Source organism: Molothrus aeneus, chromosome 17 (assembly GCF_037042795.1).
Source record: "Molothrus aeneus isolate 106 chromosome 17, BPBGC_Maene_1.0, whole genome shotgun sequence".
Classification (NCBI taxonomy): Eukaryota; Metazoa; Chordata; class Aves; order Passeriformes; family Icteridae; genus Molothrus; species Molothrus aeneus.
The window spans coordinates 15241114-15267506 of record NC_089662.1 but is presented as its reverse complement, the minus strand read 5'-3'; the positions used below and the strand labels follow the sequence as shown (position 1 = coordinate 15267506).

The following is a 26393-nucleotide window of genomic DNA, read 5'->3' as shown; positions in this document are numbered from 1 at the left end:
AGGATGGAGACTTAACAATAGGAACTGCTGAGTCAGGATGAGACAGCAAAATAAATTCCTGTCTCTGACCTCCCGCCCCTTAGCCTTATCTTTGTAACCTCATAGGCCACTATACCTAACCCTTACTCTTGGACAAGTTTGGATGCCCCTAAACCTTATAAAAAGGGGCTGGTTTAGCCCATTCGTGAGAAGAAGAGCTGTCGCTGGAACCCTTCACAGACTCCCCAATAAACCATCGCTGTGGAACCGCCAGGACCTCTCCTTCTCCTCTCTCGCATCTGCTGCAGCCTCAGCCAAGGGCACTCTAGCAAGCCAGCAAAGAGCTGATATCCTAAGAGAGCTGAGAATCACTAAAGAGCTGGCAATCCCCAAGCTGGCTAAGGGGTAGCCTGCCCCGATGGCCACGAGCTCACTGGGCATTCAGGCTCTCTGTCTCTCTGAGGAACTGCGCTCTCGGACCATCCTGCACCGCTCGATAATAAGGCCAAGATCGAGGCTTTATTATAATTAGGAGCACAGAATTTCCTAATAAATCCCTATTTGAGAAATTTCTACTTTTGGTTTTGTATAGGCAACAGAGCAGCAAGGTTATTAAAAGTTATTAGGCTAAAAAATCACGTATGTTGAAACTTCTCATCAAAATACTGCATATATAATGTATCTTTGAATGTGACAGTCTTATTAGATTTAATATAAATATTAAACTAATAATCTGACAGTGACATTTTTTATGCAGAGAGCCTCTGTTAGATGTTCTCTGAAAAATGTGCATATTTGGCAAGGGGAGGCTTCTTCATACAGGGAGGAAAGAGCTGGTGCCTATTCTCTCTGTACTGTTAATATTCTCTTGAATTTCAGAATGCTATTGTGGTTGAAATAATGACATTGCCTCTTTGAAAATGCTGACAATTATGGAAACTGTTGCTCTGTGATGTCCAGAATGAATCAAAAATGCTTCGCAAACTCCTTTTCCGCTTACTTCGTGACTTCCTGGCTGATTTGAAATCTCCCACTATTTAATCCAACCAAAGCCCACAATTTTCTTTGATTACTACAAATGTAACCCTTTAATCCTTAACAGATTTGTCTGTCTTATGGGAAAAATACAAAAATTAACATTCCTAGAAGCTAGCTGAGACAACTTCTTCTGAAGTACCTAGAAGGGAAGCCCCAGACAGATTTGACCTTGAAGAGGATGGGTGGTAACATGTACCCTCTATCGAAGTAACATTTCTAACCACTGTTAAATTGCCCAGCTGCCACATTCTCTACAGCTCAGAATATAGGCAGCAATAAAGGAAAACCATGTAGCTGAGGGATTTGCTCTGTGAACAATTTTCAAACAAGACAAGACTGCTGGTACACACAGAGAGGAGCTCTACAGAATGAGATGGAGAGAGTCTGCAGTATAGGGCAGAATGGTCATACCAGTCAGAACATGGTAGAGAATCAAGAGAACAGCAGCATAAATTAGCTACAGAAGTACATATCAGAGCTCAGAAGCAAAGCAGCACACTGACTAAAATCCATACCACTAGCTCTTAGTTATTACCAGCAATGCCACATGACGCAGTATATATACCAGTCAATACCAAGCACTGCCCTCCCCCTTTCCCTTGGCTTTTCTTTTCCACAGAATCCACTTAGACTTTACCAGCACTGCCACACGGAAAGGGGGAGGATCACACCACCTGGTGTACTGCCTCTTCTGCTTTGGGGACCAGGAAAAGACTTTGTTCAGCGTATTGCTTATTGCTTTAGGGCAATTTGTAACTGTTCCACTGCATTCTGATCCTTCCTTACAATATCCACATGACAATGAAACTGCCTGCAACCCTTTATCATTGACAGATTTATCTGTTACTGAGATTCCCTGGAATTTGGGAACAAGGGAAAAATTGGAAACTAGAGAACTAATTTGCATCATTCCCTCAACTGTATGCATATGTTCTGCATTTTTACATTTACTCTTAAACCCAGGTCAATGAAAACTCTGACAGATTACTATTATTATTATTATTATCATCATTATGCAGTGCTAGAAAATTTGTTTAGAAGACAACTATCAATTTTTTTGTGTGAGATGTACAAAAAATCCTATTTTATGTTCATATCCAAAAGCAAAACACAGTTGCTTAATCTATCAGGATAAATTTATTTTTTTTACAAACAAAACTTCTTTTCAAAAAGTGATACTTCCTGTGTAATTGTTATCACTGTAAGAAAAGTCACCTAAAATTAAAAAAAAAAAAAAAAAAACAAAACCAAAAGTGTAATTACTTTACAATTAGGAAGATAAACCTAATCTGTGTGAATAATTAAAGTACTAGCAAAAAAACAATAGATGTATCTAGTCAGTATTTTTCATTGCTTCCATCCTTGTACTGTTCTTCATTCAGCTAGGAAGTAAATTGCTACAGAGTGTTGCCTGATAATCATCTCAGAGATCCAAATGCCTTCCAAAGGAACCTAATAAAACTAAGCTCAATACTGGATATAAGCCATGTGAAGTTGCTCATCAGGCATTTCCAAAACTTTCATTAAAGAAAAGGAAAGCATGAAATGGCAAACAAACAAGAAACAATTGCTGATGATCTGTGCCACAGATTCTCTTGGACACAGCAGAAAATAACGAAATATGTAATTGCAAGTTATGCAGTAACCAGACAATACAACAAAAGAAACTTCTCTCAGACTCTATTTTAAATAAAACAGAAAAGCTCAAATGGCTTTCACTGGACTTTGGGCTAGCCTGAGGAGCTTTGGCCATCAATTGAAAAGTGTTTCCACCAGTTCTCAGGTCCTCCACAAACCCAAAGCAAAACAGAATTCCCCTTAAAAAGGGAGGGGGAAGGGGCAACACATAGGAAGAAAGTTACAGATGTTGAACATCAAGGAAGGCACGAAGCCAGTAATTAGAAAACTGTAGGAATGCTTTCAGTTGCACCAAGAGGTGATACCTGTAGTGCAGCAGTAAGAGCTGTACATGCAAAATGTCTCTGTTCTATAAACAAGAAACATCTCAACATGGAGCTTATGAACATGTTCCTTCAGGAACCAGGTGATACCGCTTTTGGGATCCATTCAAGACATTGTCTTGGGTCATGTAGGGACATACCAGCTCATTCAGAAATAGCCTGTGTAATTTGGTGTGGCAGGCCTGTATTTCTGTTCTTTCCAGAAAAGAAACAGGAGTAATATGCATGGCATACTATAGTTTATGAGTAAGGACAGGGAAATAGAGTTTCTTCCCTTGAAGAGATCATAGCCCAAGAACCAAATTTTGATCACCATGCTCAGAATAAAAAGTGCTTTACTTCCCAAATAAGCTGTAACAATGTCCAACGAATTCAACATGAATCTTCCCATTTATCTCAATGAGCTATAGTTCTGAGTTCTAGATGCAGCAGCCATTCTCAACGCACTTGTACTGCCTCTTTACCTTTATCTGGAAACTATTCTAATATATTTGTGACAAAGTTATGACAAGAATACTATAAAGAAAACATTGTTCCCCTGAGGTACCCAGAACTTCCATATTCCAGAACCTAAAAATCAATCAAAGATTTTGTTTTTTCCTTACATGTGTTCTGAGGCATTAGGAAAGAGTTGTGAATACTGAGGGGCCGAATCTTCAGGACCATGAGGAGCAGCATGGCTTATAACCATCAGTACAGGCCTGTGAGGATACATCTTCTTTGATATTCTAAAGAAGGTAATACTGTCATTGGTAATCAGATCAGTCAGATAATCCTGCAAGTAGAAGCAAAAGTATAATGAGACACTTGAAAAGGAATTTCAAACTGGGAGGGGAGGCAATAGGAAGGAGAGGTCTGAGGTATCATAAGAAATAGGAAAAAAGAAGCTACTTCACTTAGAATGGTATGAGGAGGAAGTAAGTTAGAGATACTAAAAACACAAAAAATTAGACTCAAATAATTCTTTTTTCATTGCCTAGAAATACAAAACCCAACAGCTTCTAGCTTTTTTCTCAGAACTGAATGGCACTAAAAGAGATCAAACAGTACCCTTTCTTCCTAAAGTGGGTAACTACATGATGAAAAACACAATACTAAATACAATGACCAGGTATGAATTAAAAAAAATTATCAGTGTCAGTATCTTCAAGATGTATAGTCCAACCTTACATCATAAAAATACTGTGAAAATGTGAATGGCTTGATGTTCTTTTCTTTTTTAACCCTCTTCTGAACCAGAAATCTCTAACACGAGAAGATGGTGGGCTAACTGAACCAAAGACTTCATTCAATATTACAGTGACAATCTGATAAATATATAGCTCTGTCACGCATATTGTTGAGAATTTAGAAAACTTCCTGCAGAAGAGTTGGACTATCTCTGTATGTTCTAAGAAGTATCATTATCATTGTTAAGATATCTGCAAGAGCTATAGGGATTGAAGACAGGATTTTTAATGACAAGCCATGCTCTCCCTTAGGTGATTCCCTGGAAACACTACAAATATAAATACCCCTCAAACACGAGTAGGATGTGAAACTACACCTTAAAAAAACCCCAAATAACTGTCATGTCACAGCAGGATGGAAAATCAGACATAACATCTGCCTCTGGTCAAGCAAACAGACTGGATTGCATCTCCTTTTGAGTACAGCTTTCTGTCCACAGTTAAGACACTTGTTCCTCTTCACCTCTGTCAACATCCTTGGTCTGAGAAGTCAGCTTGTCATTCAAAGGAAGCCTTTTTCACGGACTATATTTACTTCCCCAAAGTTATTTCTTGTCTATTCCAGAAGAAGGCTGGCAAAGTCTCCATTTATAATTTTACACACTGGCACAACACAAGGCATAACTGTTATGAAACTGCCGTAATTATGACTGCTCCTGGGATGGCATTTTCCCTCTAAGTAGGCATTAAATGAAGGACTTCCACTCATCAAAGTACACACGAGAAAGGAAAATGTACTAAAGCAAAACTGACTTCTGAACATGCTTTCAATGCCTGAGACAATATTCATAGTTGAGAGAGAATACTTAAGTGCTTTCAAAAATGCACTGCCATTAATCTTCATCAAGCTGCTTCTTTAAGCTAGTCAATCACTTGAAGTGTGCAACTCATCTTTGATTTAGCCATTACAAGAGTATAGTTTTCCAATTTCATTTTAAAGATACAGGTTTCCACATGGTCAAAGTGAAAATCACTGCAAACCCAGCATTTACCAGGCCAAAAGGCCAAACAGAAACATTTCACTGACCTGATTGCTAAAGGGTTTTTTGTAAAGGCCCATACTGTAGAGGTTGTAGTTGTAGAAAGTTAAAGCTAATCTAAAAATGCTGACAGAAATTGAAAAAGAAAAATCAAAGTAGAATATATCCTGTAAGAAAATCTGAAAGGATTTAATTTTCATAAGAGTTTAGCAGTTACTTTAGAGACGGAATAATCAGTGATTTTTTTTCCCTAGTTTTCCACTGGCACATATTTAACACTAACTATGTTAAACAGATAAGACTAAAAAAAATTCATCTGATTATGCTGGTAATTGCTGGAAAACCATGTTTCCAGCAACAAAAATGGCGGGAAAGAGAGAGTCTTCCATTTCAGCTTCTGTTTGCTCATTGAACTCCAGCGTTAATGTCAAACAGCATTGTTGTTCTGCGAACTGTTTTTTACTGTAGCTGCTTATTATGTAAGAACATGAAGATTACAAAAAGTTTGTATTTCTATCATCTTATTTTTTATTTATTACCAAACTCTGTAAGAAAAAACTAAAACAAGTGAAATGTAAACATTTTCAACCCTTGCACACACAAAACAGAATTGAAGGTATTGGAACATAAAGCTCCCTGTTGGGTCCTTGGTACAATGGAGATGGAAAACAGTGCCTATGAGATCACTTGGCTGACACTTTTCCACACAAGATATATTTCCATCATAACATTTCCGTACACACAGCTGTCATTCTTCACAGATCTGAAGGAAAATAGAAGACAAATAATTCTGTATGCTACTTTGCCCCTTCCCCTTAGCAGCTGGTGATAGAGAAGGTTACCCTAGAGAAGACTGTGAAGTTTTATCTCTCAGCACAAAGTACATTCAATTACAAAAGGAAAATAGGGCAAAGGGAAGTAGAAATGCCAGACATCAACCTTTCAAAGGAGAAACTGGCTGTGAACACTATGTTAATGAAACACAAATGGGAAGGCAGGATTTGCGATCAATAAGAGAAAGCGAACAAACACATGTTAAACAAATACACATTACAAATCACTCCGGAGTGATTTAGTCACCATCATACTACAGAATCATTTCTGCCTCCTTTAGGACTTCAGTAAAGCTGGTTCCTTTGAAAAGGAACACTTTTAGCTGAAATAAACGTATTCTTGACTGCAAGCAGGTATTGAACTGTATCATGTTAGATGAAGAAAAAATAAAACTGCGTTTGACGATGACTATGAAGCATTTTTCTAAGTTTAGTCAGGACAGAATATCCTTGAAAGGATATTAAAAAACATATACATCTGTATGCACAGAAATACAAACACAATAGTTAGATTCTCCAGTGATTCAGAATTATCATTAATTGTACCAGGATTCTGTGAATACTCCATAGTATTGTGGCTGTGAAAGAAGTTCCTTAAACCAAAAGGGTGGGTCTAGCTGGAGGGAAATGGACTCTGATCTCATTAATGCTTGTGTAACTCCACTGCCACAATAATTATCATACAAAGCACAGAAATAGTTAGCTGGAAGCATTTAAGTCTACTGCCACATCCTCAGGTTGTAATATTTAACACAGTCTCACAACTTTTTACTTGTTTACACTGTTAGTAACAAGGTTGTCAGTGACATAACCCTCCCAGAATGGAAGGTAACAATGTCCCAACACTACTGTTACTGATTGTAGATAATGTTACACATAGCAGCTTTCAAGTACAAAAAGAGACTGAAACTATGAAGTGCAGCTTTCTTGTGGTCATGTCCAAATGTTAGTAGAAATAAATCAAAAGGACCTACCCTGGAGTAGTCATATCCATGCTTCTCCTTCACTCCATTTCTACAGAGTGTGTAGTTGTAAAACCGAGAATTTTTAAGTAATCCAACCCATTCTTTCCAACCGGGAGGCACGTAGGAGCCATTGTATTCATTAAGGTACTTTCCAAAGAAAGCTAGGGGTAGAGAAAGCAGAAGCATAGTAAGAAGGCATAACAGAAACACCATTGTTAAATTGATTCATTCCTTTCTGTTTTTTCTTGAAATAGCTTTGTTCTCTCCATTACCACAGATCTAAGATAAAAGTTCTGAGTCTTAATCTTGCCTCTGTTCTTTTTGGTTATTTTTATCTCCATAATGCAGATATTTTGATTTACAACCTATGTACAGGAGAAATGGACCACAATTACCATTATACTTTCTTTTTCCGTACCTGATATATTTGGAGTCAGACCATACATTCCTCCTCCCAGACTCTTCATATCCTTCATGATGCTGAGCTGCATCTATCCACCTATTAGTGCCCCGTGAAACTGCACTCACCACCAAGAGTGTGAAATAAGAACTCACGTTTTAAGATATTAACACTCTATATTTCAATATGAATGCTGTGCATTAGGTATTTTGAAAATGCATTTAGTGCACTGCTCTTCTGACCTATTTCAACAGACAATTTTCCAGATATTAACTTGGGTTCTGAGCATGCATCTAAATTACACATAAAGATTTGTTTACCTCTCTAAAATCTCTTAGTTCTGTATCTGATACCAGTTTTCCCGAGCCCAAAGTTGAACATTTGCCCAATCCTTAGTATAGTGATGGAGTGGGGGGAGAGAGAGAAGAACACTTCTGTTCTTTTTTCAGATGTGTATCTAGCAAAAATTACTTTTAATACCGTTGTTCCCTGAGAGACAATCAGAGGGAAGCAGATGAGAAAGTACTCACAGCCTTGCATGGAACAACCAGTTATCCCAAAGGTCAACGATACGCTGCATTCACATCATGGCCAAATATACTCTTAGACTGACAGTGTACAGTTGAATAAACCTAGTGAAATTAATGAATTAACTGCAGAAATATGGGGGTTCTGAGATAAAAATCCTGTCATTAAGTATTAAATTTTGCTCCATGGGTAAGATTTTTTCATGAGATACCAGTTCTTTATAGGTATTAAAGTAACTGACCAGATTTTCCAAATCAGTAATTCCTAAGTACTGAAGCCACTTTCAAAATGGTCAACAAAATGGTCCCAAGTCAGCACCTTTTGTGACAACCAGAAGTATGGCACTACTGTAAGGATTAGAAGATGTGGCGTTAGTGTAATTACCTTGTAACTGCAGGAAATCTAATGGGTCGCATAAAACATACGGTGAGTCTTCTGCATCTTAAGAGTACTTTCAAGGAACAGCTTAAGACAGCATTTTGTTATCAGATCCCTTTTGTTCCTTCATTGAGGTGAAATACAGATGTGTATACACACACCCATTTTAGTCTACTGCACACTGATGGCCAATTTTTCTCTACCTTATGGCACACTGACAGCACAGTGTGCTATCACATGCTCCATCCCCCATTACCACAGACAAAGACTGAACTTCCCTTGAGCTCGGTCTCTCTATTCTTCCAAGTACAGTGCCTAACAGAGTTAGTTAAGCTTTTCAAAGTGCCGAAGTTAAAAAGTATAAAACTGACAATTGAGGCTGAAACCAAAGAAACAATTAGGGGAAAGACACACCTTTTCTGTTGCCTATTTTTCACTCAAAACTTGTGCAAGAAAAACCTGCACCACACTGCTCCCTCCTGCCTGCATGCAACTAGCACATTCCCAAAGGTGTCAGCAGCAGCACAAGTCTCTGTAGATCCCAGCCACAAATGCCACTACCTCAGAGAACACACTACAGAGCAGAAAGACTGATCCCCAGAAGAATCATCTTTTGCAACAGAACAAAACACAGGAAAATCACAATAGATAGAGAAGTGGCAAAGGAGATGCGAAACCAGCAGCAGAAAAGAAAAACAGATGGAAGCTATGAAGCGGAATAGAAGAGTACAGTTTCTGCCTTCAAGATTGCACAAAAGAGAAAAGAGGAGAGAAAAACCCCAGGGAGATGGCCTGGGTTATGAATTGGTTAAAAAGTTTGCTCACTCCAAGGTTGTGATCTGAAATATATAAGCAAGCCTCAAAAAGCTTTACTCCTCATTGCCTCTTTTTCTACTCCTTGAAAAACTCCAAAAATAAACAAACAAAAAACCCGTCCAAGCCAACAAACAAACAAACAAGCCACGCCACAAACAAGGAATTAAGAAGTGTACATCTGCAGGGCAAACCAGTACTACCAAAGGACCTCAAAACTAAAGAATAAAAACCAACAAATTATTATTGCCAATTATTCCTAAACCTTTCTGGGAATTGATTGTCTAGAGAAATCATACCAGCTGACTGCCCCAAAGCACAAAAGGAGCAGTCTCTTCTCTCTCATTCCCAATTTGCTTCATGTATCAGTTTTATGAAAGAAGTCAAAACACTAATTCCTTTTCATACTCCTTTCTTGGTTGCTCTGCACACTTCAGGTAATTGTAGGCCTTATTCTAGGTTTGCTAGGTCTTCAGTTCAAGCATACACGGTATTTTATTTCCACCTTCTGAAAATGAGAAGCCTTGGGATTTTTGTTGGCTGTTTGTTTGTAAACAAAAAATTCCTTAAGTAAAAATACAAGGAAGCTAAAGTAACACCAAGACTTAAGCTCTGGCATTATGCACTTAAGAACGCCAGAAGTCAAGAAGAAATTAGAATTAAAAAACATACATTAGCCTTTGTACTAAGTCTGAGGTAAGTCTAAGGAAGCTTTCAGATGGACCCAGCCTTGATCTCACCTGTCCTGTACCCTGTGTTGTTGAGGTACACTGCAAAGGTGCGTATTTCATGCTGAGCCTGCCAGGATGGAGAGGAACAGTTCTCATTGTTGGTGTAAGTGTTGTGGTTGTGGACGTACTTCCCTGTCAGGATAGAGGAGCGAGATGGGCAGCACATGGGCGTTGTCACAAAGGCATTGATGAAGTGAGCACCTCCATGTTCCATTATACGTCTTGTTTTATTCATCACTTGCATAGAACCTGAAAGAGGGAAAACATTTCATAAATATTTTCTTGTTTCAGTCACAAGAGCTCAGATACTACATTAGAGACCTAAAGGAAGCACAAGTAGTAAGGGCACTGTTATCTCTGAGTGAGCCCAAATCCAGAGAGATTACTGATCCTGCCTCAGGGAAGTTCTCCCATTGTTTCAGAAAGGACTAAATACTGAAGTCCTAAGTAAAGATTTGACTCAAGCATGTTGACAAAGATCATAATGCTTCTTTCATTTCTCTCTCTCTAAATTCAAGATTTACAACCGTAACTATCTGCAGCATCTCTACATCCTCTCTGGAGCTGCTAGTACTGTTCCAACAGCTGAGGGTGAAAAGCACTTTATACAGCAACCCTGATCAAAGCATATATACTCCATAAGTGTAATTTAATTTTTGGTTTCATAAGAAACCTGATACACTACCTTTTGTGCCAGCCTTATGCAAAAGGCTGAGGGTTGTAAGCACAGAATCATTTCATTTGGAAGACTATTTAGTCCAAACTACTGCTCAAAAAAGGTCTTCTGGACTTGTTGTGGAGTTAAATAGTTCTATTCCCTAATGTGAGATATTAGGAGGCATTGATTTCTCTAATTGTCACTGAACCAAAGACACCAAAAAGCTCACTAACAAGTTCACTGAGTTCTAGCTATCTGCTTCATCCATTCTGGTAAAAGTCTTACTATCTACATTTTCTTAGGCTTGATTCTGCAGAATCAGATTTTTAGATGACTGCTTGGGACAGGTAAAACTATGCTTTATATAACCATACAAATAAGCAAGGGATTTGGATAAATTGGGGTAACATGAATAAAAGTCTTTTTGACCACAATTACTGAATGCCGCATTGCTGCCAAATGGTTTTTCTGTTTATTCAAGACAAGGTTTTGGTCAAAGACTGGACATCCACCTAACTAAATCTGGATCCATATCAGCATTCTTCCTAAACCCAGAGACACCAAGTATCAGAGAAATAAGAAATTTAGCTTCCCTCCTCTTTCAGTGCCTAAGAGTAAAAACTGAGCAAGTTAGAGAAAATTTTCTTGATCTAGGAAGAATTTCAATTTTCTAAAGAATTTGTCATGGTACATGTCAACAGCATGACCTTGCAAAGGAGATAAAACCTGTTCATCACCAACCCTCCCTTCTTGTTATGAGCAGAAAAAGCCAATTGACAACATGGAGAGGAAGGTATGGGCTCATGCTAGAATAGGGTTGGGGTTAACTTGCCCAAGGCTGAGTTGGATTAATAGCTCAGCTTTAATCAAAGCTGATGGTTGCATCCTACAACCATCTGGCACAAACTACGTTGTTTCTGTCAATAATGGATTTAGGTTTCTTCTAAGCTCTTCTAAGCTCAGAATTTCATCATGAAATTGCAACAGGAGGTTGGTTAATACAGAGCACATTGAAAAAACCAGGAGTCAAAACCTAGAGGGAAAATGGTCATAAGCCACGTACAAAATCTGACTCTCTGGCACCATGAAGGAAGGTTAATTGCTATGGTAAGGTCATTTTACCTAAGAACTGCCATGGCATTAGTTTGAGACTATTTTGTTGGAATGAGTACTAAATAGAAATTGAAAATCTCTTTGTGCATTTCTCAAGTCAGACCACATGTCATATCACTTTGTGACAAGAACCAAGGCAGGGTATTGCACTGCCCCCTTAGAATTTGCTAAACTTCACATATCAAAAAGGAGTTTCTGAAGAAAACAATATCTTACTTTTTTGTTTCTATAATAGCTGTGGGTTAAGTGTTAGTGCTTAAAGGTACTTACAATACAGTTAACGAATATTAACAGCTAATTATACATTATGTGAGCTTGAAAACAGTGGATGTTTCCTCTGTTGTCTTATGAGCTAGCCCAAGTATAAACAGGCAGTTTGAAAAAATGTTTTGCCATTGCAATATTGAAATACAATTTAACAGCGCCTTTAAATGACAGAGGCATTTATGCATAAATAACAGAACATGTTAAGACTCCCCTTGGGGACAGTAAGCTTCTTTAATAAAAGAAGCTGTACTGCTGTAATGACAACATCTTATATATCGACAGTCTTAAACACAAAAACATATGATCTAATCTGCTTCTCCAGCTTGAGAACTAATACAGAGTGACAGGGCAGCGCAAGGTAAAAATCCAGCATACTCTTCTGTATAATCTTAAATAGGCCAGCTTTAAATATTTGAAACGGCATTAAACCAGCCCACTAAAGCTTATTTTCTTCCGTTTGCCTCCAATACACAGGCAACCATTCTCTGGCAGATTACTTATGTGTTAATCAGCAACTAGGACCTCACCACACCACCTTTTGAGCTAGAAAACCTTCTGGGATTTCACTAGTGGATATATGACAGATAGTCATGCTTTAAAAGTATCAATATTTAATTCAGAAGATGTTGCTACCCATCTAAAACCACTGATAATAAACAAAAATCTAGCAGTTAAAAGAAATTTCTATGCCATTTTAAGAAAATATTCATTGGACTACTATGAAAATATGGAAGTTCAATCAATTTGAAGCGTTGAAGTTACTCAGTGAACAAAGCTAAGCAAACTTTCTGTTGAAATATCACTTGAAATGTGTGCTTTCCATAACTTTGCTTCGCCTATCTTCACAGTTCACCTCAGGGACGAAGCTGATCTTTTGACTAATATTAATGGAGAAAATATCAAATTATTTATGAAAAAATACTGACTTCCTATTAGTTGCGTTTTGTTGAAGGAAGGAATAATTTACATTTTACGGAGCTCCAACTGTTGAAGAACTTGTATTAAGTATCAAGTGATTTGTCTACTCTGAAGCACAACTTCAGAAGTGTTTTCCAGTAAACTGAACCCCAGAATTTTAATAGTCTCCTAAAGACTTCTCTTTTTATTGTATTTGAAACTCCTTAGACACCCTTTTCACATCTTCATTTCCCTTTCTTCACCCCAAGATACCCTCACATTTAACAAAGCTCTAAAGCCCCATCTCCACACATGATAACTAAGAAAAAATTATCTTCCATGCTACTTTTGTAGCTTTTTAGAGGTAGGCCTCAAAACATACAAATCACCTCTCACTCAGATTTCTTTAATGTGGTTGGAAAAGCTCCTAAATAATCAGATATTTCTCCAATTAGACTATGAAATGAGCTGGTTTCTTAAAGCCATAGCAGTATGGTAGGCAAACTGACTCAACTGGAGATACTGAATCCATCACACACAGGACATCAGCGTTATACTAACTTGGATGTAGTAGGGGAAAAAAAGTCTGTTCCTAATTCATTATTCCTTGTCACTATATTCCTCTTCTTTATATTATGCTTGTCAATAATATAAGTATTTTGATTAGACAGTCTATCAAATATGTCTGTGTCTGTAGTTCTTGATGTTCTCATTTGTCTTCTCCCATTTGTATCCATTACAATCTACACTCATTCTTCCTTCGATGCCCTTCAGAGATTCTGCATTTGATCTACCAGCCCTTCATCAGTATTTTCCTTCTTCCAATACAAGGCTGAGGTTTGGTTTCCAGTAAAACGATTAAGAGTAATGCGAATTAAAAAACAAAACCGAAACAACAACAACAACAACAACAAACCAAACAAAAAAAAAAAAACCAAAACAAAAAAAACACACCACCTCCTTTCAGGAAAGGACAACATTGTCTTTCTGGTAAGCTCCACCTGCTACTGGCACATTGCTAAATCTATCTTTAAATAAATAAAGGAAAGGTTGTTAAAGGCACTTGAGATTGTGTTGCATTCCCTTTTACCTCCAAAGTTGCTATAAGAGAACAATGAAAGCTAAAACACCAATCAGTTACAGAATATTCTTAGAAACAGATTAAATCTTACCCACAGTTTTCTCTGCTACGCTTTCATAGCTTCCAACTTTTCCTTAGCTTTTATTTGTAATTCACATCTTGTTTTCATCTTACTTAAATGCACTAACTACAATCACCACAAATGGCAATTTTGATTAACTTGGACAGCTCACCAGACAACAATAAAAATTAATTCAAACAAATATTGAGTCTCCCAAAGCCATTAGTGGCAAATGACAAATATGCAATCTCAGCTTCATCAAATGGATTTTCCTCAGTTAGATCCTAATTTGCGTGGACACATGCCCATCATCCTTGAAATTGGAAAGCATCAAGTTATCAGGGAAGTGAAATATATTGCCCAAAGGACTTACACAATTGCATCAGAAGCACAAAGGCTAGCACAAAATAGAAGATGGTACATTTTTTAGGACCATCTTCCAAGCCTGCAAGAAAACGTGCTTAGGTTTTTTGGAATATATGTTCTTGAAATTGCTTAATTTCTGATCCAAATAACCATTAAAAAAAAAGGTGACAACAATATCATCTGATCCTGATAATTTGAATGGCATTTAATTTGACGAGATTCCTTCCATAGCAGTCTTTCTTACCACCTTGAAGAAGAATGTGATGTCTATGATTCTGCAGACATACAGTAATATTGATACAAAGGAAGCATCCGTACAAAGACTGCAACATGGCTGTGATTCACTTCTCAACAAGATGAGTAAGTGTACGAGAAGTACAAGTTGATTAATTTTATGTTCTGTTTCTTCTATGAGGTCCGTTTTCCAAATTTTCCTATCCATACTAGAAATCGGATGCAGAAAAATTTGGTAGCAAAACTGCCCCACCAGACTACACATACAAGAGTTCTCATTTTTCAGATGACCGAGGCTTCATACACATATGAGAGTATAATTCTACTGCAAAATTATTAATGTTAACTGGTTTGTGTTAATCACGTCTCATAACTAAAGACAGCATTTGGTAAATACAAGCTTGTTCAGGTAACACAACAAAAGCCAAACTGTCAGTTAATTCACTATTCCAAATCATTAGGCATACCATGCATTTAATCTTCATCTCCTTTCTTCAACAATTAACATAGAGTTGATAACAGAGTAGATCTTTTCATTCTGTGTCATTTTGCTCAGTAATCAACTACACATCTAAATGGACAATTACAAGCATAGTATGACTGTGTTAGGTAACATTTAAGTAAATAAAATGAAAATTGTATATGTAATGAATGCCTGCAATTTCACAAAAGAATTTGGATAATTACATGGTGCAATTATTGGTTAGTAATTTAAACCTACGGTTTTGGCATGCAGCTTCCCAGGTTATACTTGCAATTGCCAGAAGCAAAGCTTAGATGTTTAGATGAAGACAGACAGACGTGAACTGTATATTTCCACAGGAACAGAAGCTTTAGCATTTTGGGCCTAACTTTTGCTGTCCCTGAATTGCAGGCAGATGGAAAGGATGCTCTTTATAAAGACAGGTTTAAACATTTTCTTCCTATCATTTTTCATACTGAAAAACAATTTTTATTTTGAATGCAAGGATCTAGCTTCAAGAAAAAGCAATGTCATACTCATTGGCCAAAATTCTCTTTATACTGGTCTCTTACCAAGTTCTACATCCTGATCATCAGTAAGAACAAGGATGATGTTTGGGCGGATGTTTCTACGGTCTCTTTGAAATCTTCCCTTCAGACGTTGATTTAACAGGAAAGTTGAACTTCCATCCAACAGTGATAAAACAGTCATCATGAATAATCCAAGGACAATACTATGCTGTGCCATGTTGTGCTGATTTAATGTTCTCTCTGAACAAGGAAGCTTAACGGCTTCTATTTCTTTTTCTTTGCAGGTCTCCTATAAGGGAGAGGGAAACAAGTATTTATCTATATTTTCACCCCTCTGCACCCATCAAGGAACAGCCAGGTTCTCTCCAAAGAAGTAAAAAGCAATGTACTTGAAATAATCTTAACTCCTAAGAAAAAACTAACCAAACTCCCAAAGCAAACACTTATTTTTCTAGTGCCAGCTAGCAGCAGAAACTTGAAAAATTTCATAAGCTGTTATCAACATAGGCAACGAAATTTCACTCCAAGCTCAGATCTAGCAGCAAGCTCAAGGATTTAGCAGGGTTTCAAAATCTTTTGCTTTCATACATATAAATAGCAATCATCCTCCTTCTTCCTTAGTGATCCGTTTACAGATGACATTTTTGTTTACATCAAAAATACAGATGTTGAAGAGAAAAAAACCCCATATCTATCATAATTCTCAAACAGGACTGTAGTAAATCTTACTGAGCTAACAACATATTTGCAAAGTCAGAGAACACTCTGACAGAGGATTTGTTATATACTGATTTATCTTACAAATTCCATTAAAGAATGAAGCTGCCCTGATCTTTGAATTATGTTATGATATTGTTTGAAGTCTACTACAGCTTTGATGCTAGTGCAAGATCCCTTTAGCATTTCTCTTGGCTTCCAAGATTATACACTTTTTAAAAATACCATTATTAATAATGAACACATTTGAAGGCCCATTACTGCTAATGTTCGGGAATGGATGCAACAAAGTGACTTGCACTGCCTGTGTCTGGAATGCAAAACAGAGCCTATGCCCCAAAAATTGACTTGATTGCAAAACAGAGCACATCTAACTGGTACTACTCCTGTTAATGATGCAATGAAAAATTCTTAGTAATTCCTACAAAGAAATTACAAGGAATGAATTAGCCTGCTGAAAAATCTTTGAAATCACAGCTTTGTTCAGTCATCTTTTGATGTAAAGGGATCTTCTCTTGCCTTCAGAAGTCAAAATAACAACATGAAAACGTACTGAAAATATCAAGTACTAATTATTTCATCAGATCCAGCAATCAAGGAGTCCATTTTTTATGAATTCCCTACTTGCTCCCTGTCTTTTTCTGGACTGGTGCCAATGATCTTTTGTACAAGAAGGAAAAATCAATTTCAAATTATGCAAGAGAGATTCTCTGATTTTTTGTAAAGCCCAGAAATGTCAGAGCAGAAAGAACATAGCACAACGTGTTTTACCCTAAGAAACACGTTGGCTATTCTACCCCTACAGAAAACAGTTTTTACTCCAGCAGATTATTTCATAGCCACATTATTTCTTCCTCTCTGTCAGCAATTGCTCTTTGAGATAAACTTTCTTAATCAAAGTTTTCATGCATTAGCAAAACCACTGGTCTGAAAAATTATAATCAGTTTCTATGCTCATGTAAGAAATGTATATTGAATTTTCAGATAAGTCAGCAGATATATTGCTATACTAATATGGAATACTTACTAAGAGTACTTTCCAAATTTGCAAACTGATAGGGTTTGGAGGAAATGAAAAATCCTCCTTCCTTAATAGTCTGTCCAGTGGGTTTCACAGGCAGGGGAAGTTACCTTTTTTCCCAGAAACTAAAAATTTATTTACATATCCCCATACTTGTTCCAATGGGCAGGGAAAGAGCTTTCATATTTAACAGATGCAGCCTTCGTATCTGCTGCTGCAATGAAATATGCCAGGCTATAGCAAAAGAAACACTGAGGAGTCAAATCAATTTTTATTCCTTGTACTAAGAATTCCATCTGCAGCAGTATAACTGGGAAGAATTATGTCAGAGTCAATGTGTTTCTGCTGTCCAGAGTAGACAAAAGCAGCTTGAGAAAGAAACCTGTATGTTTCAACAGGGGAGTGTAGAAAGAAAGTTTGCTTAACAGGCACATACTCTCAGACACGAGCTTTTTGAGGGACGAGGTAGAGAAATGCCTTCTGCTCTTCAGGAATACCACATATGTACTTTTGTTAAAAAAAATAAACTAACGCTATAGATGTTTTCATTACACACAAACATTTTTCTGAAGGTCTGGAAGTTCACGTGGGTTTTCTTCAGTCTATACTAGCCAACAGCTTCTCAAAATAAAAGCATTTGCTAACTTTTCTTGCAGCATTTGGAAGGCTGCCCATTCTTGCTATATCTGGTCAGAAGAACTACCTTCACTACAGTGTTGTGCATTTAAGAGTCTTTCTTACATTTTTCTCATCTTTAAAACAAATACATGGAAGTAACCTCCCGACCTCATTGCCTCTCTCCCCTTAGCTAGTCATTTCCTCACACTTTATTGCCCCCCACACACTGCATAACTAAAAATAGAAACTGTCCCCAGCTCAGAGAGCTGCTTAGCTATCTATGAAATACTTCAGACATTTGGGGACGCACATAAACTGCTCTCCTGCAGCTATTTTATCTACACTCGTATATTTGTGGTTAAAAGAATTAGCAATCTCTGAAAGATACTGTGAGTGGAAGAGAGAATTTCACAGGCATCTTCCACCAAAGCTGTTACGTCACTCCCCCACAATGAATATTTTTCAACATTGTGGTATGTTATGTTTCCATTGTTATCAGGGTAAGAACTCCTGGGAATCAACTCAAAGTGTGTAATTATGTGAAAAAGTCATACCAATAAGTAGGTAAGAAAATCAAAGCAATTTTAGAAAATAACCTATTTCTTAAAGTATGTTTTCACAAGACATACATGCCACAACTTAACAGCATATACACAGTCCAATCCAAAAGCTAGCTTTAAGTAGCTATCAGAATAGCAACACAAGAGTGTCTCTCGTGGATTGCCAGTGGCCAAATACAGATTGGTTTTTTTAACTCCTAGTCTTTGGTGAACTTCCAGGAAGAAACACAACAAAGTTTCTATTAACAGTTCTTTTCCCATTCCTGTCAGCAAGGTTAATCTGCAACTTACAGATAAAGCCAGAACAGTTCCACAGCAGTGCTCCAATCTTTTAATATAGCACCCTCTCCAAAATGTAATTTTGATCTGAGTGGTACAGACAGTCCACTACTCTCTGTGCCTCTGCAGGCCATCCTCCAGTATTAAAGATGCTTAATCTGTAGTGGTTCTCATTAGAATTAGGTATGCCTCTTATTTTCTTCCAGATTACACACATGAACTTGAAAACTCTAGTCACTCATGTTTTACATTTAGGAAAGTGCTATCAGAAATTTATGAAATCTTCTTCAGATGGGGATTCTAGCTGAGTTTTCTTAAGCCTGTGAAACTTCTTAGAAGGCTGCTTTTGGGGAAGTCTGGTCCTCTTACTTTCTCCTTCATGGCAACACAAAATGTTGCACTAACTTACATTATAAATGTTGAAGAGATAAAGCCGGACATCCACATTCCATTTATAAAAGAAGTCAGTAAAGGGCTGTTTCCAGGTAGCTTTTACACTAAGGAAAGACTTCTTTATAACACTGCCCTCAGTAATCAATGTCAGTTTTACAGCAGCAGAATGCACAGGGATGACTGATGTCAATTCTATCCTATATGGTATTTTTAACATGCTATTGATTAGTATTGCTTGGCACAGATGTAAGAGGCCCCATGTGTGCAGAATTAGTAACTGACAGTAGCTTGCATAGACTGGTGCTCCCAAGCTCCCTAATGCAAGTCCCAGCACAACTGTCTACTGCATAAACTCTGTGCAACTTCACTGAAGTCAGGTAATTCGATTATTACAACATAACCAAGAATAACATCAGACTCTTCCTGTAACTCTGTATCAAATAAATGTCTACTTCAAGTCTACTTCTAGAAATTACTGCTTCTAGTAATGTTTGCATTAACTGGCTTTGGGTTTTATTTGTTTTGGCTTGTTTTACTTTTAAATAAGTATACTACAAAACACTAAGTACAGAATTGGTATGACAAGTTCAAATTGCCCAGCAACCACCACAGAACAAGGTGATCCACACAGTGGAACTGCACATTAAGGGAAAACTGGCTGGAGAGAAGCAACACACACCTGCTCTCAATATGGCTGGAGCCAATACCAGGTGGATTATTTAAGCAGACCTAGGTGTGTAATTCATCCAGTGTTTAAATTAATTGAAATACATGGTGCTGGAGACATTCCCTAGCAACAAACCCAATCAAATCCACTCTACCAGTTAAATGGATTCAGCTGCGCTGCTGTTCTTTTAACTGGAGTCACTCCTATGCATCGAGCTTTGGTTATGCTAGGTCTTCTCTCACTAAAGCTGTCAGCCATCACTTCAAACCATTATATTGTGTTTGTAAGAGATAAACACGTGTTCATATGTGGATTGGGAAGAACCTTGTTTGCAATCTAACAAGGTTCCCAGGAGAAGACTGGTTTCAACATTACTGCTGTAATCTAACAACATGCTGCATTTGCTTATAGTTTTCTACTTTCTGATTTTTTTTTCCCTCAGGCAGTCAAAAATTTATGAGAAAATACAAAAATCAAATCCCCAGTGCTAAATGTGACTCTTGAAGATTACAGTTGTGCTGATTTACAGTCACTGATTTACTATTAAGACGCATTCTTCTGACTTGCTTGCCTTATGCTGGTGAACACTAGACAAAAATGAAATATTTATCACAGAGAAGCTTGGTCACATTACAAAATCTCATTCATATTTTGCAACTTTATTTTAAATAAAACAGAATTGTAAATTAATTATAAATTTCCCTAGGACTTGATATTTTAAGAAATGTTCTAAGCACCTCAATCTACTTTCTTTCTGCCCACTGCTTGAATATTACTGTGAGAGTTTCCCAGTGACACACAAAGAATTAATTAGTCCTCTGATAGGTAAAATTGCTATTTGGATCCCCCAAATATAGAATAATAAACACATTTTTCTGCACCATATGCAACACCCAACAACAACTTGAAAGAAACAAAGAATTATTTTGCTATTTTACCTGTTATCGTCACACATTTTTATATAATAGATGCAGTCTTTTACTTTAATGATAATTATATTAACTTGGATTAAGTACAGTAAAAACCACAGACTTATACTTCTGAAAATACTGTAAGGGAATGAGTGCAAGTGCTTCAAGATAGAAAAAGTAGGCAAAACCAGATATCATTACACAAATACATCCTACCAAATAAACACTTTTTTGGAGCCGTATACTGTCTGTGTGTGGGGGGGCGATCTCCCTGTGTTTGTACATCTGCAAACACACAGAGGCGTTCAGCTACACACACTGCCCAGATCGGTCCGGTGATGTGCCGAACGTGAAGCTGAGCGCTATGGTATCCAGCTGTTTTCTGGGACCCGTTTTCCGCACAGCCTCGGCGCGGCTCCCTCAGCCCGCACTCTCGGACGCCCCTGCGGCCGCCCAGGCCCTCTCCCATTGGCGAGGGGACGGCACGAGCCCCCGGCCGGTCCGCAGCCCACGGCTGCAGCCAGCGAGCGCCCACCCGCCGGGCCGGGCCGGGCCGGGCCGGCAGGGCCGCAGCAGGGCGGGGGAGCTGCCAGCACGGCTGGCGGAGGCCGGTGGGACGACATCGCCCCCAGTCCCCGCCCGCCCCTCGGGCCCCCTCGCTCAACTTCCAGCCCCACCCGATCCTAACACAACTACCTTAGACTCGCCGCCCAGCTTCCCCGCGATAGCAGCCTGGCTCTGTAGCCAGCAGCCTCACAAGCGGCACGGCCGTCCCTAGCCGCGAGGCGGGGCGGGGGCTCCGGATCTCCCCTCTAGCACTCCCCACTTACCCGCGGAGCCGGCGCTCAGCCGTGCCAGGACAGGGCCGGTGCACCCACCGCCCGCCCGCGGAGCCCGGGGCCCGGTGGCGCGGGGAAGCGCATCCTCCGGCCGCCGTGCTGGGCAGCAGCCGAATCCCGTTTCCCAAAGAAGCGTTTAGAGGAAGCGCTCGGGCGGGTGCTGCCCCCGCCTCTTCTTCCTCCTCTCCCTTTTTCTCCTCTTCCCGTTTAAAAAGTTCATTTACCTCATGGATCCTCCTCCCGAGTTTGCGCAATGCCCAGCGGCGTGCAGGGAGGAAACCTGTCCCACCAGCCCCAGGCTTGCTCAAAGTCCAGCGACAGCACCGCGGCGAAGACGATGGCGCAGCCCCGCACCCCGGCGCGCACGGGGAGGCCGGGAAGGTCCCAGAGCCAGCCCCGCTCCAAAGAGAAGGGGCCGACGCTGAGCTCCCGCCTGGTGCACAAAGCCTTTCTAACCGAAGGGGATAGTCCATGGCGGGCGGAAGAAGGGGAATTTAATTGCCCCTCATAGTCTGTGCTCTTCTCGTCCTCTATCGCTAGCGCTTGCGAGTGCTGCCAGCCCCACGCAGCAGCTACCCCTCAGCCCCAGCGCTCTGGGGCGCAGGACGGAGGTGACAAGACTCCAAAGGGGCTGAAGGCCTGCGTCTGCCCCGGACCCTGCCCCGAGATACCTGTGAGGGTGAGCCTAAAGACTTCTAAAAGGTCATGCTAACACAGACGCCGTTCCACTGGTGCAGTTGAAATTAAAGGGCCCGATATTCATTAGTAATTAAGAAAAGCTTAACAAAGCTCTTCGAGGTAGAGACTGTGTTCACAGAAGGTGCTGCCTACACCACTTGCAACCAGTTACATTTTACTCCTGGAATTTGTTTGACTAACTATCTAAATTGGTAAGTTCTTCACTGGACACTTCAAAGACCTCTTTAAGAAAGTATCTTTAAAAGTACCTTTCAAAGATACTAGCAGATTAACACGCTAAAAAAAAAAAACAACCACACACACACACACACACACACACACAAAAACCACCACAAAAACCGTAAGAATGAATATATGCTGATAGTGTCAGACATTCAGCACAGGTTACCCCAGAATTTCCTGCCACTTCTTATTACATCTAATATTCTGTCCAATCTATGATTTATCAGGACTTTTGCTTTAAAACAACCATTGCCCCCAGTGACCTCATCTGGACTGGAGAAGGCTAACAGTCTTGAACAATTTTTCACTGTTGGGTCTGTTCTTGGCTATGCATAGACAGATCCTAAATAAACAATTTGGGGTGTTTAAACATCTTGCCGTATGATACTGTACAGTGAAATGGCACACACTTCCTCCAAACACAAGGATGTCGCTTCTAAGTTAACAAATGTGCCCCTGTATGGACAAGAATAAGCAACAGAGGTGAAACACTGTATGTCAGTACTACAGTGTTCACACTAGGGGCTGCAACAGCACAACTGTATTGGAATAAATAAACCACTCCGTAACAGGGAGTTACACTAATCATAGACTCACATGATGTGCATAAAACAGGACCTACATCTCACTAACATTGTGATAAAACTCTTTTACTGCTTTCTGAGTGAACATTCAACATTTAGCTAGCAACTTTCAACTCACAATGAAATTCACAGGATTTTACAACACACATATGAGCCAGGATGTCCTGATTCTGCACATTTTACACATAAATTAGTGTCTAAAGGCAGCTGAGTCACCCAGAGTCAAACAGCCTTTCAGGCCAGGAACAGAACAAGGAGCCCAGCATTCCTCTGCCCTAACCACAGACCAACAGTTTGCAACCTGCAACATGCAACCTCTATAAACTACCTCTAAAGGGACTGCAAGCAGTAACTACAAAGCCAAAGAAAATACTAAGTTTGCTATACAGTGGTTCACATTGAAGAAGAAAATTTACTATCTCCCTATTTCTAGAGGACTGCAAGTGGGATTTTCCATTTTAATAAACACATGACCTAATATAAAGCTACAACTTCATTAATACAAACTACAAGCATCAAAAGATACCATGAATTGTGTTAGTGACGTTAGTCTAGGAATCTAAATTTGATTTCATGTCACTGGAAAATCTGTCACAATAGATTGCTCATTTCAACAAAAGAGTACATTCACCTCACAGGGAGTGCACATAATTCCATTAATGTTAATGGGAGTTATGCAAGTGCATTAAAAGGATAATACAGCCCCTGCTCTGAAACAACCCTGCAAAGTGGAAGGTGCTTCCTCTTCAAGAGAATGGCATTTTCATCTCACGCATTTCAAAAGAACTTGATCTGGCACGGTTACAAAACAGGATGAGTAACAACTGTTATGCATCCAGACTTAAAGTGCTTTAGTATTTCAGCTAGTTTTCCTATTGCCAGAAACTCACGGGATTCAGATGTATTTAAAATACTGTGGTTTGTTTGAAGCCTAAGGCAATAAAATCATGTGAAATTACTGGTAAAACAAGAAGGTCTGAAAACTGACTCAAGCAATGATGAAGAAACCTTTCAAGTATCTCCTTTTTAAATAAAGGAAGTAATTTTATTCACTAACTGGAAAAGGATTCCATTGGTATATATGGATCATCATAGCTGATGAGAGTTCAAAAGATAAATAAAAAAGCAAGATCATTCCTTTTTACTGCCACACCAGATAAACTTCAGATTTCTCTTGCAGCATGCCATTGAACAGCTTGAATTTATGTTACTGTACCTCAAATAACAAATGTTGCCTATTATCTAAATATTTTTTCTAAAATTATCCTAGGATTTACCTATTAAAGCTAGGAGAAAACAGACATGCAGTCATTTCTTGAAATATCAGACATCCATCTACATTGTTCGCCACAAAAATTCCTTCAAAAATTTAATCTGGAGGTTCCCTGTCCACCTTCCTCTCAAGTAGTATAACACAAAAACAGTGCATGCTAGACTATTAAGTAAACTATGGAGTCGCATGTAAAGGGGAACCACTTTGATCCACCTGGCAGACAGTGGGGGGTCCACAGCATTATCTTTTACTCAGTCCTGAGACAACAGCTAAAACTTCAGGGTGTAAGAAGCACTCAGGGGAACTGTCATAAGGAAAGGGCAGCATGTCAATGACACAGAGAAGCAACTTCTGAGAAACAGGAAGACAGTCAGGAGTCCAAAAGTCATTTAAAAAACCCTCAAAAATAGAAGATAAGCAACATGCTGTGTGAAGCGTGTCTTTTTCATAGTTGCCAATATATCGTGCTTTCAGAGCTTGAATATTGTCCTCAAGTCACATGAAACAGAAAAACAGGGTTGGGTTTCACACTTTCACATGCTTAGCCAATGCCTTCTAACTCTTCTTCAGACTTACTACTCTTTAGCTTTATATCAATTCATCATATGCAAACCTCTCACACCATTAGTCATTTAGATTTCTCCTCTCTGCTTTCATGTTTCTTAATGTGCACACACATGCTTTGAGCCATCTTTAAAGACCTAAATAGAAAGCCAACAACAGAACATGAGCATGACCTCTCTTGCTTTTCCTCAGTATAAATTATTACAGTAATAAGTCCACAGTTATAGTAATTACACTGGTCAGAGCTCTTATGGCAGAGTTTATAGAATTTTATTTTTTATTACTTTAAACAACTATATTTCAGTTGCATAAAATGTGTAAATATTGCTTCAACAACAAATTAAAATGCCATTAGGAAGGCATAAACAGCATAACATGCTCTACTCCTTGATCCCTTGACATGTGTTTTATATGACAGACTTCAGCTCAATGATTTTAAGGGCAATTGCTTGACACTCGCCTTTTAAAGTCAAGTTGCACTTCCAATAAATGTTCAGTTACATTATAAGGGAAAATGATTTATACGTTTTGAGGTACTACAAAAAGTGAAAAAGGGGAATCCTGCCAGGAAAAGCAAGGGAGAAGGGGGAAAAAAAAAATCACCTAGTTTGCCTGATCCAAATGCTAAGCCTCATACTCTTCTGTGTGAAAATAAAGATTAAGTATAGTACACTGAATTTAGTTACAAGTTCGCAACACTTAATATAATTCTAGTTTAATATTAATAAAATTAATTTTGATCATAATTTGTAACAGTGAATGCAAGCTTTTCAGCAAAATATTGAAGCAACAAAGATGATGAGGAGGCTGTAACAGCAATAAAAAGAACACCCTAGTGCACTGACAAAAGTCGTAGTTCATCTATCTCAACAACAAACCCAAAACAAATCCTTCCTGCAATGCTAAAGAGAAAGTAATTTTATATGTGAGCTTCAGGATTCTGCTATTGTTTTCTTATGACTATCTGTGTCCTCAGTATTAATACTATAAATAATGCTCAAGGATGCATTTGAAGGATGAAGAATGTTAACTCAATGAACTACTGTTGGTCACACAGCCCATAAAAAGAACCGTAGCCTGCATTTACCCCATTTATAAGTGACCCTTAAAATAGCAGCCTGTAAGTCAGTAATAATTTAGTAATTTATTTTAATAAAGAATTTTCCTTTTTAGAAAGAATTCATATTTTTCTTTTGTGCATCCTGATCTTATTTTCCTTTGCTGGCTTTCAACAGGTGGTACTACAGTGCTCAGGCTGCCTCCTCTTCCAACACCTGGATGTTTTATGGATATGAAGCAATGGGCCAATCATCAACTGAACGCATTGTTTAATTGATGATTAGCTGCACTTTCAGCACAATTTGGTATGTGATGCAAAATGTGAAATACTACTATACTATTTTTTGCTAAAAATTCTCCTAGGGAAGAAAACAGTCACTCCCTTATGTAAATAACATTTCCTAAGAAAATAGTAAAGTGTGTAATGATAAAACACTCCATGTCTATCTAAAAACAACTACGCTCTGATTTGTATGTATTAA

At 38.6% G+C, this 26393-nt stretch overlaps 1 protein-coding gene across 6 annotated transcripts in view; it reads right to left on the bottom strand.

Moving 5' to 3' along the window:
• SULF2 (sulfatase 2) overlaps window positions 1-26393 on the bottom strand; it is an 84369-nt gene that overhangs the window by 30817 nt on the left and 27159 nt on the right. For 4 of the 6 annotated variants that reach the window (XM_066561900.1, XM_066561898.1, XM_066561902.1 and 1 more), the window contains exons 2-5: window positions 15548-15794; window positions 9845-10084; window positions 6995-7146; window positions 3584-3753 (exon numbers count right to left, since the gene is read on the bottom strand). In XM_066561900.1, the coding sequence (XP_066417997.1) occupies window positions 3584-3753; window positions 6995-7146; window positions 9845-10084; window positions 15548-15722 (737 nt within the window). In that variant the 5' untranslated portion in view covers window positions 15723-15794. Of the gene's footprint in view, window positions 1-3583; window positions 3754-6994; window positions 7147-9844; window positions 10085-15547; window positions 15795-21501; window positions 21597-26393 lie in introns of those variants that run through there. The other 2 variants (XM_066561901.1, XM_066561903.1) reach the window with 2 other exon arrangements.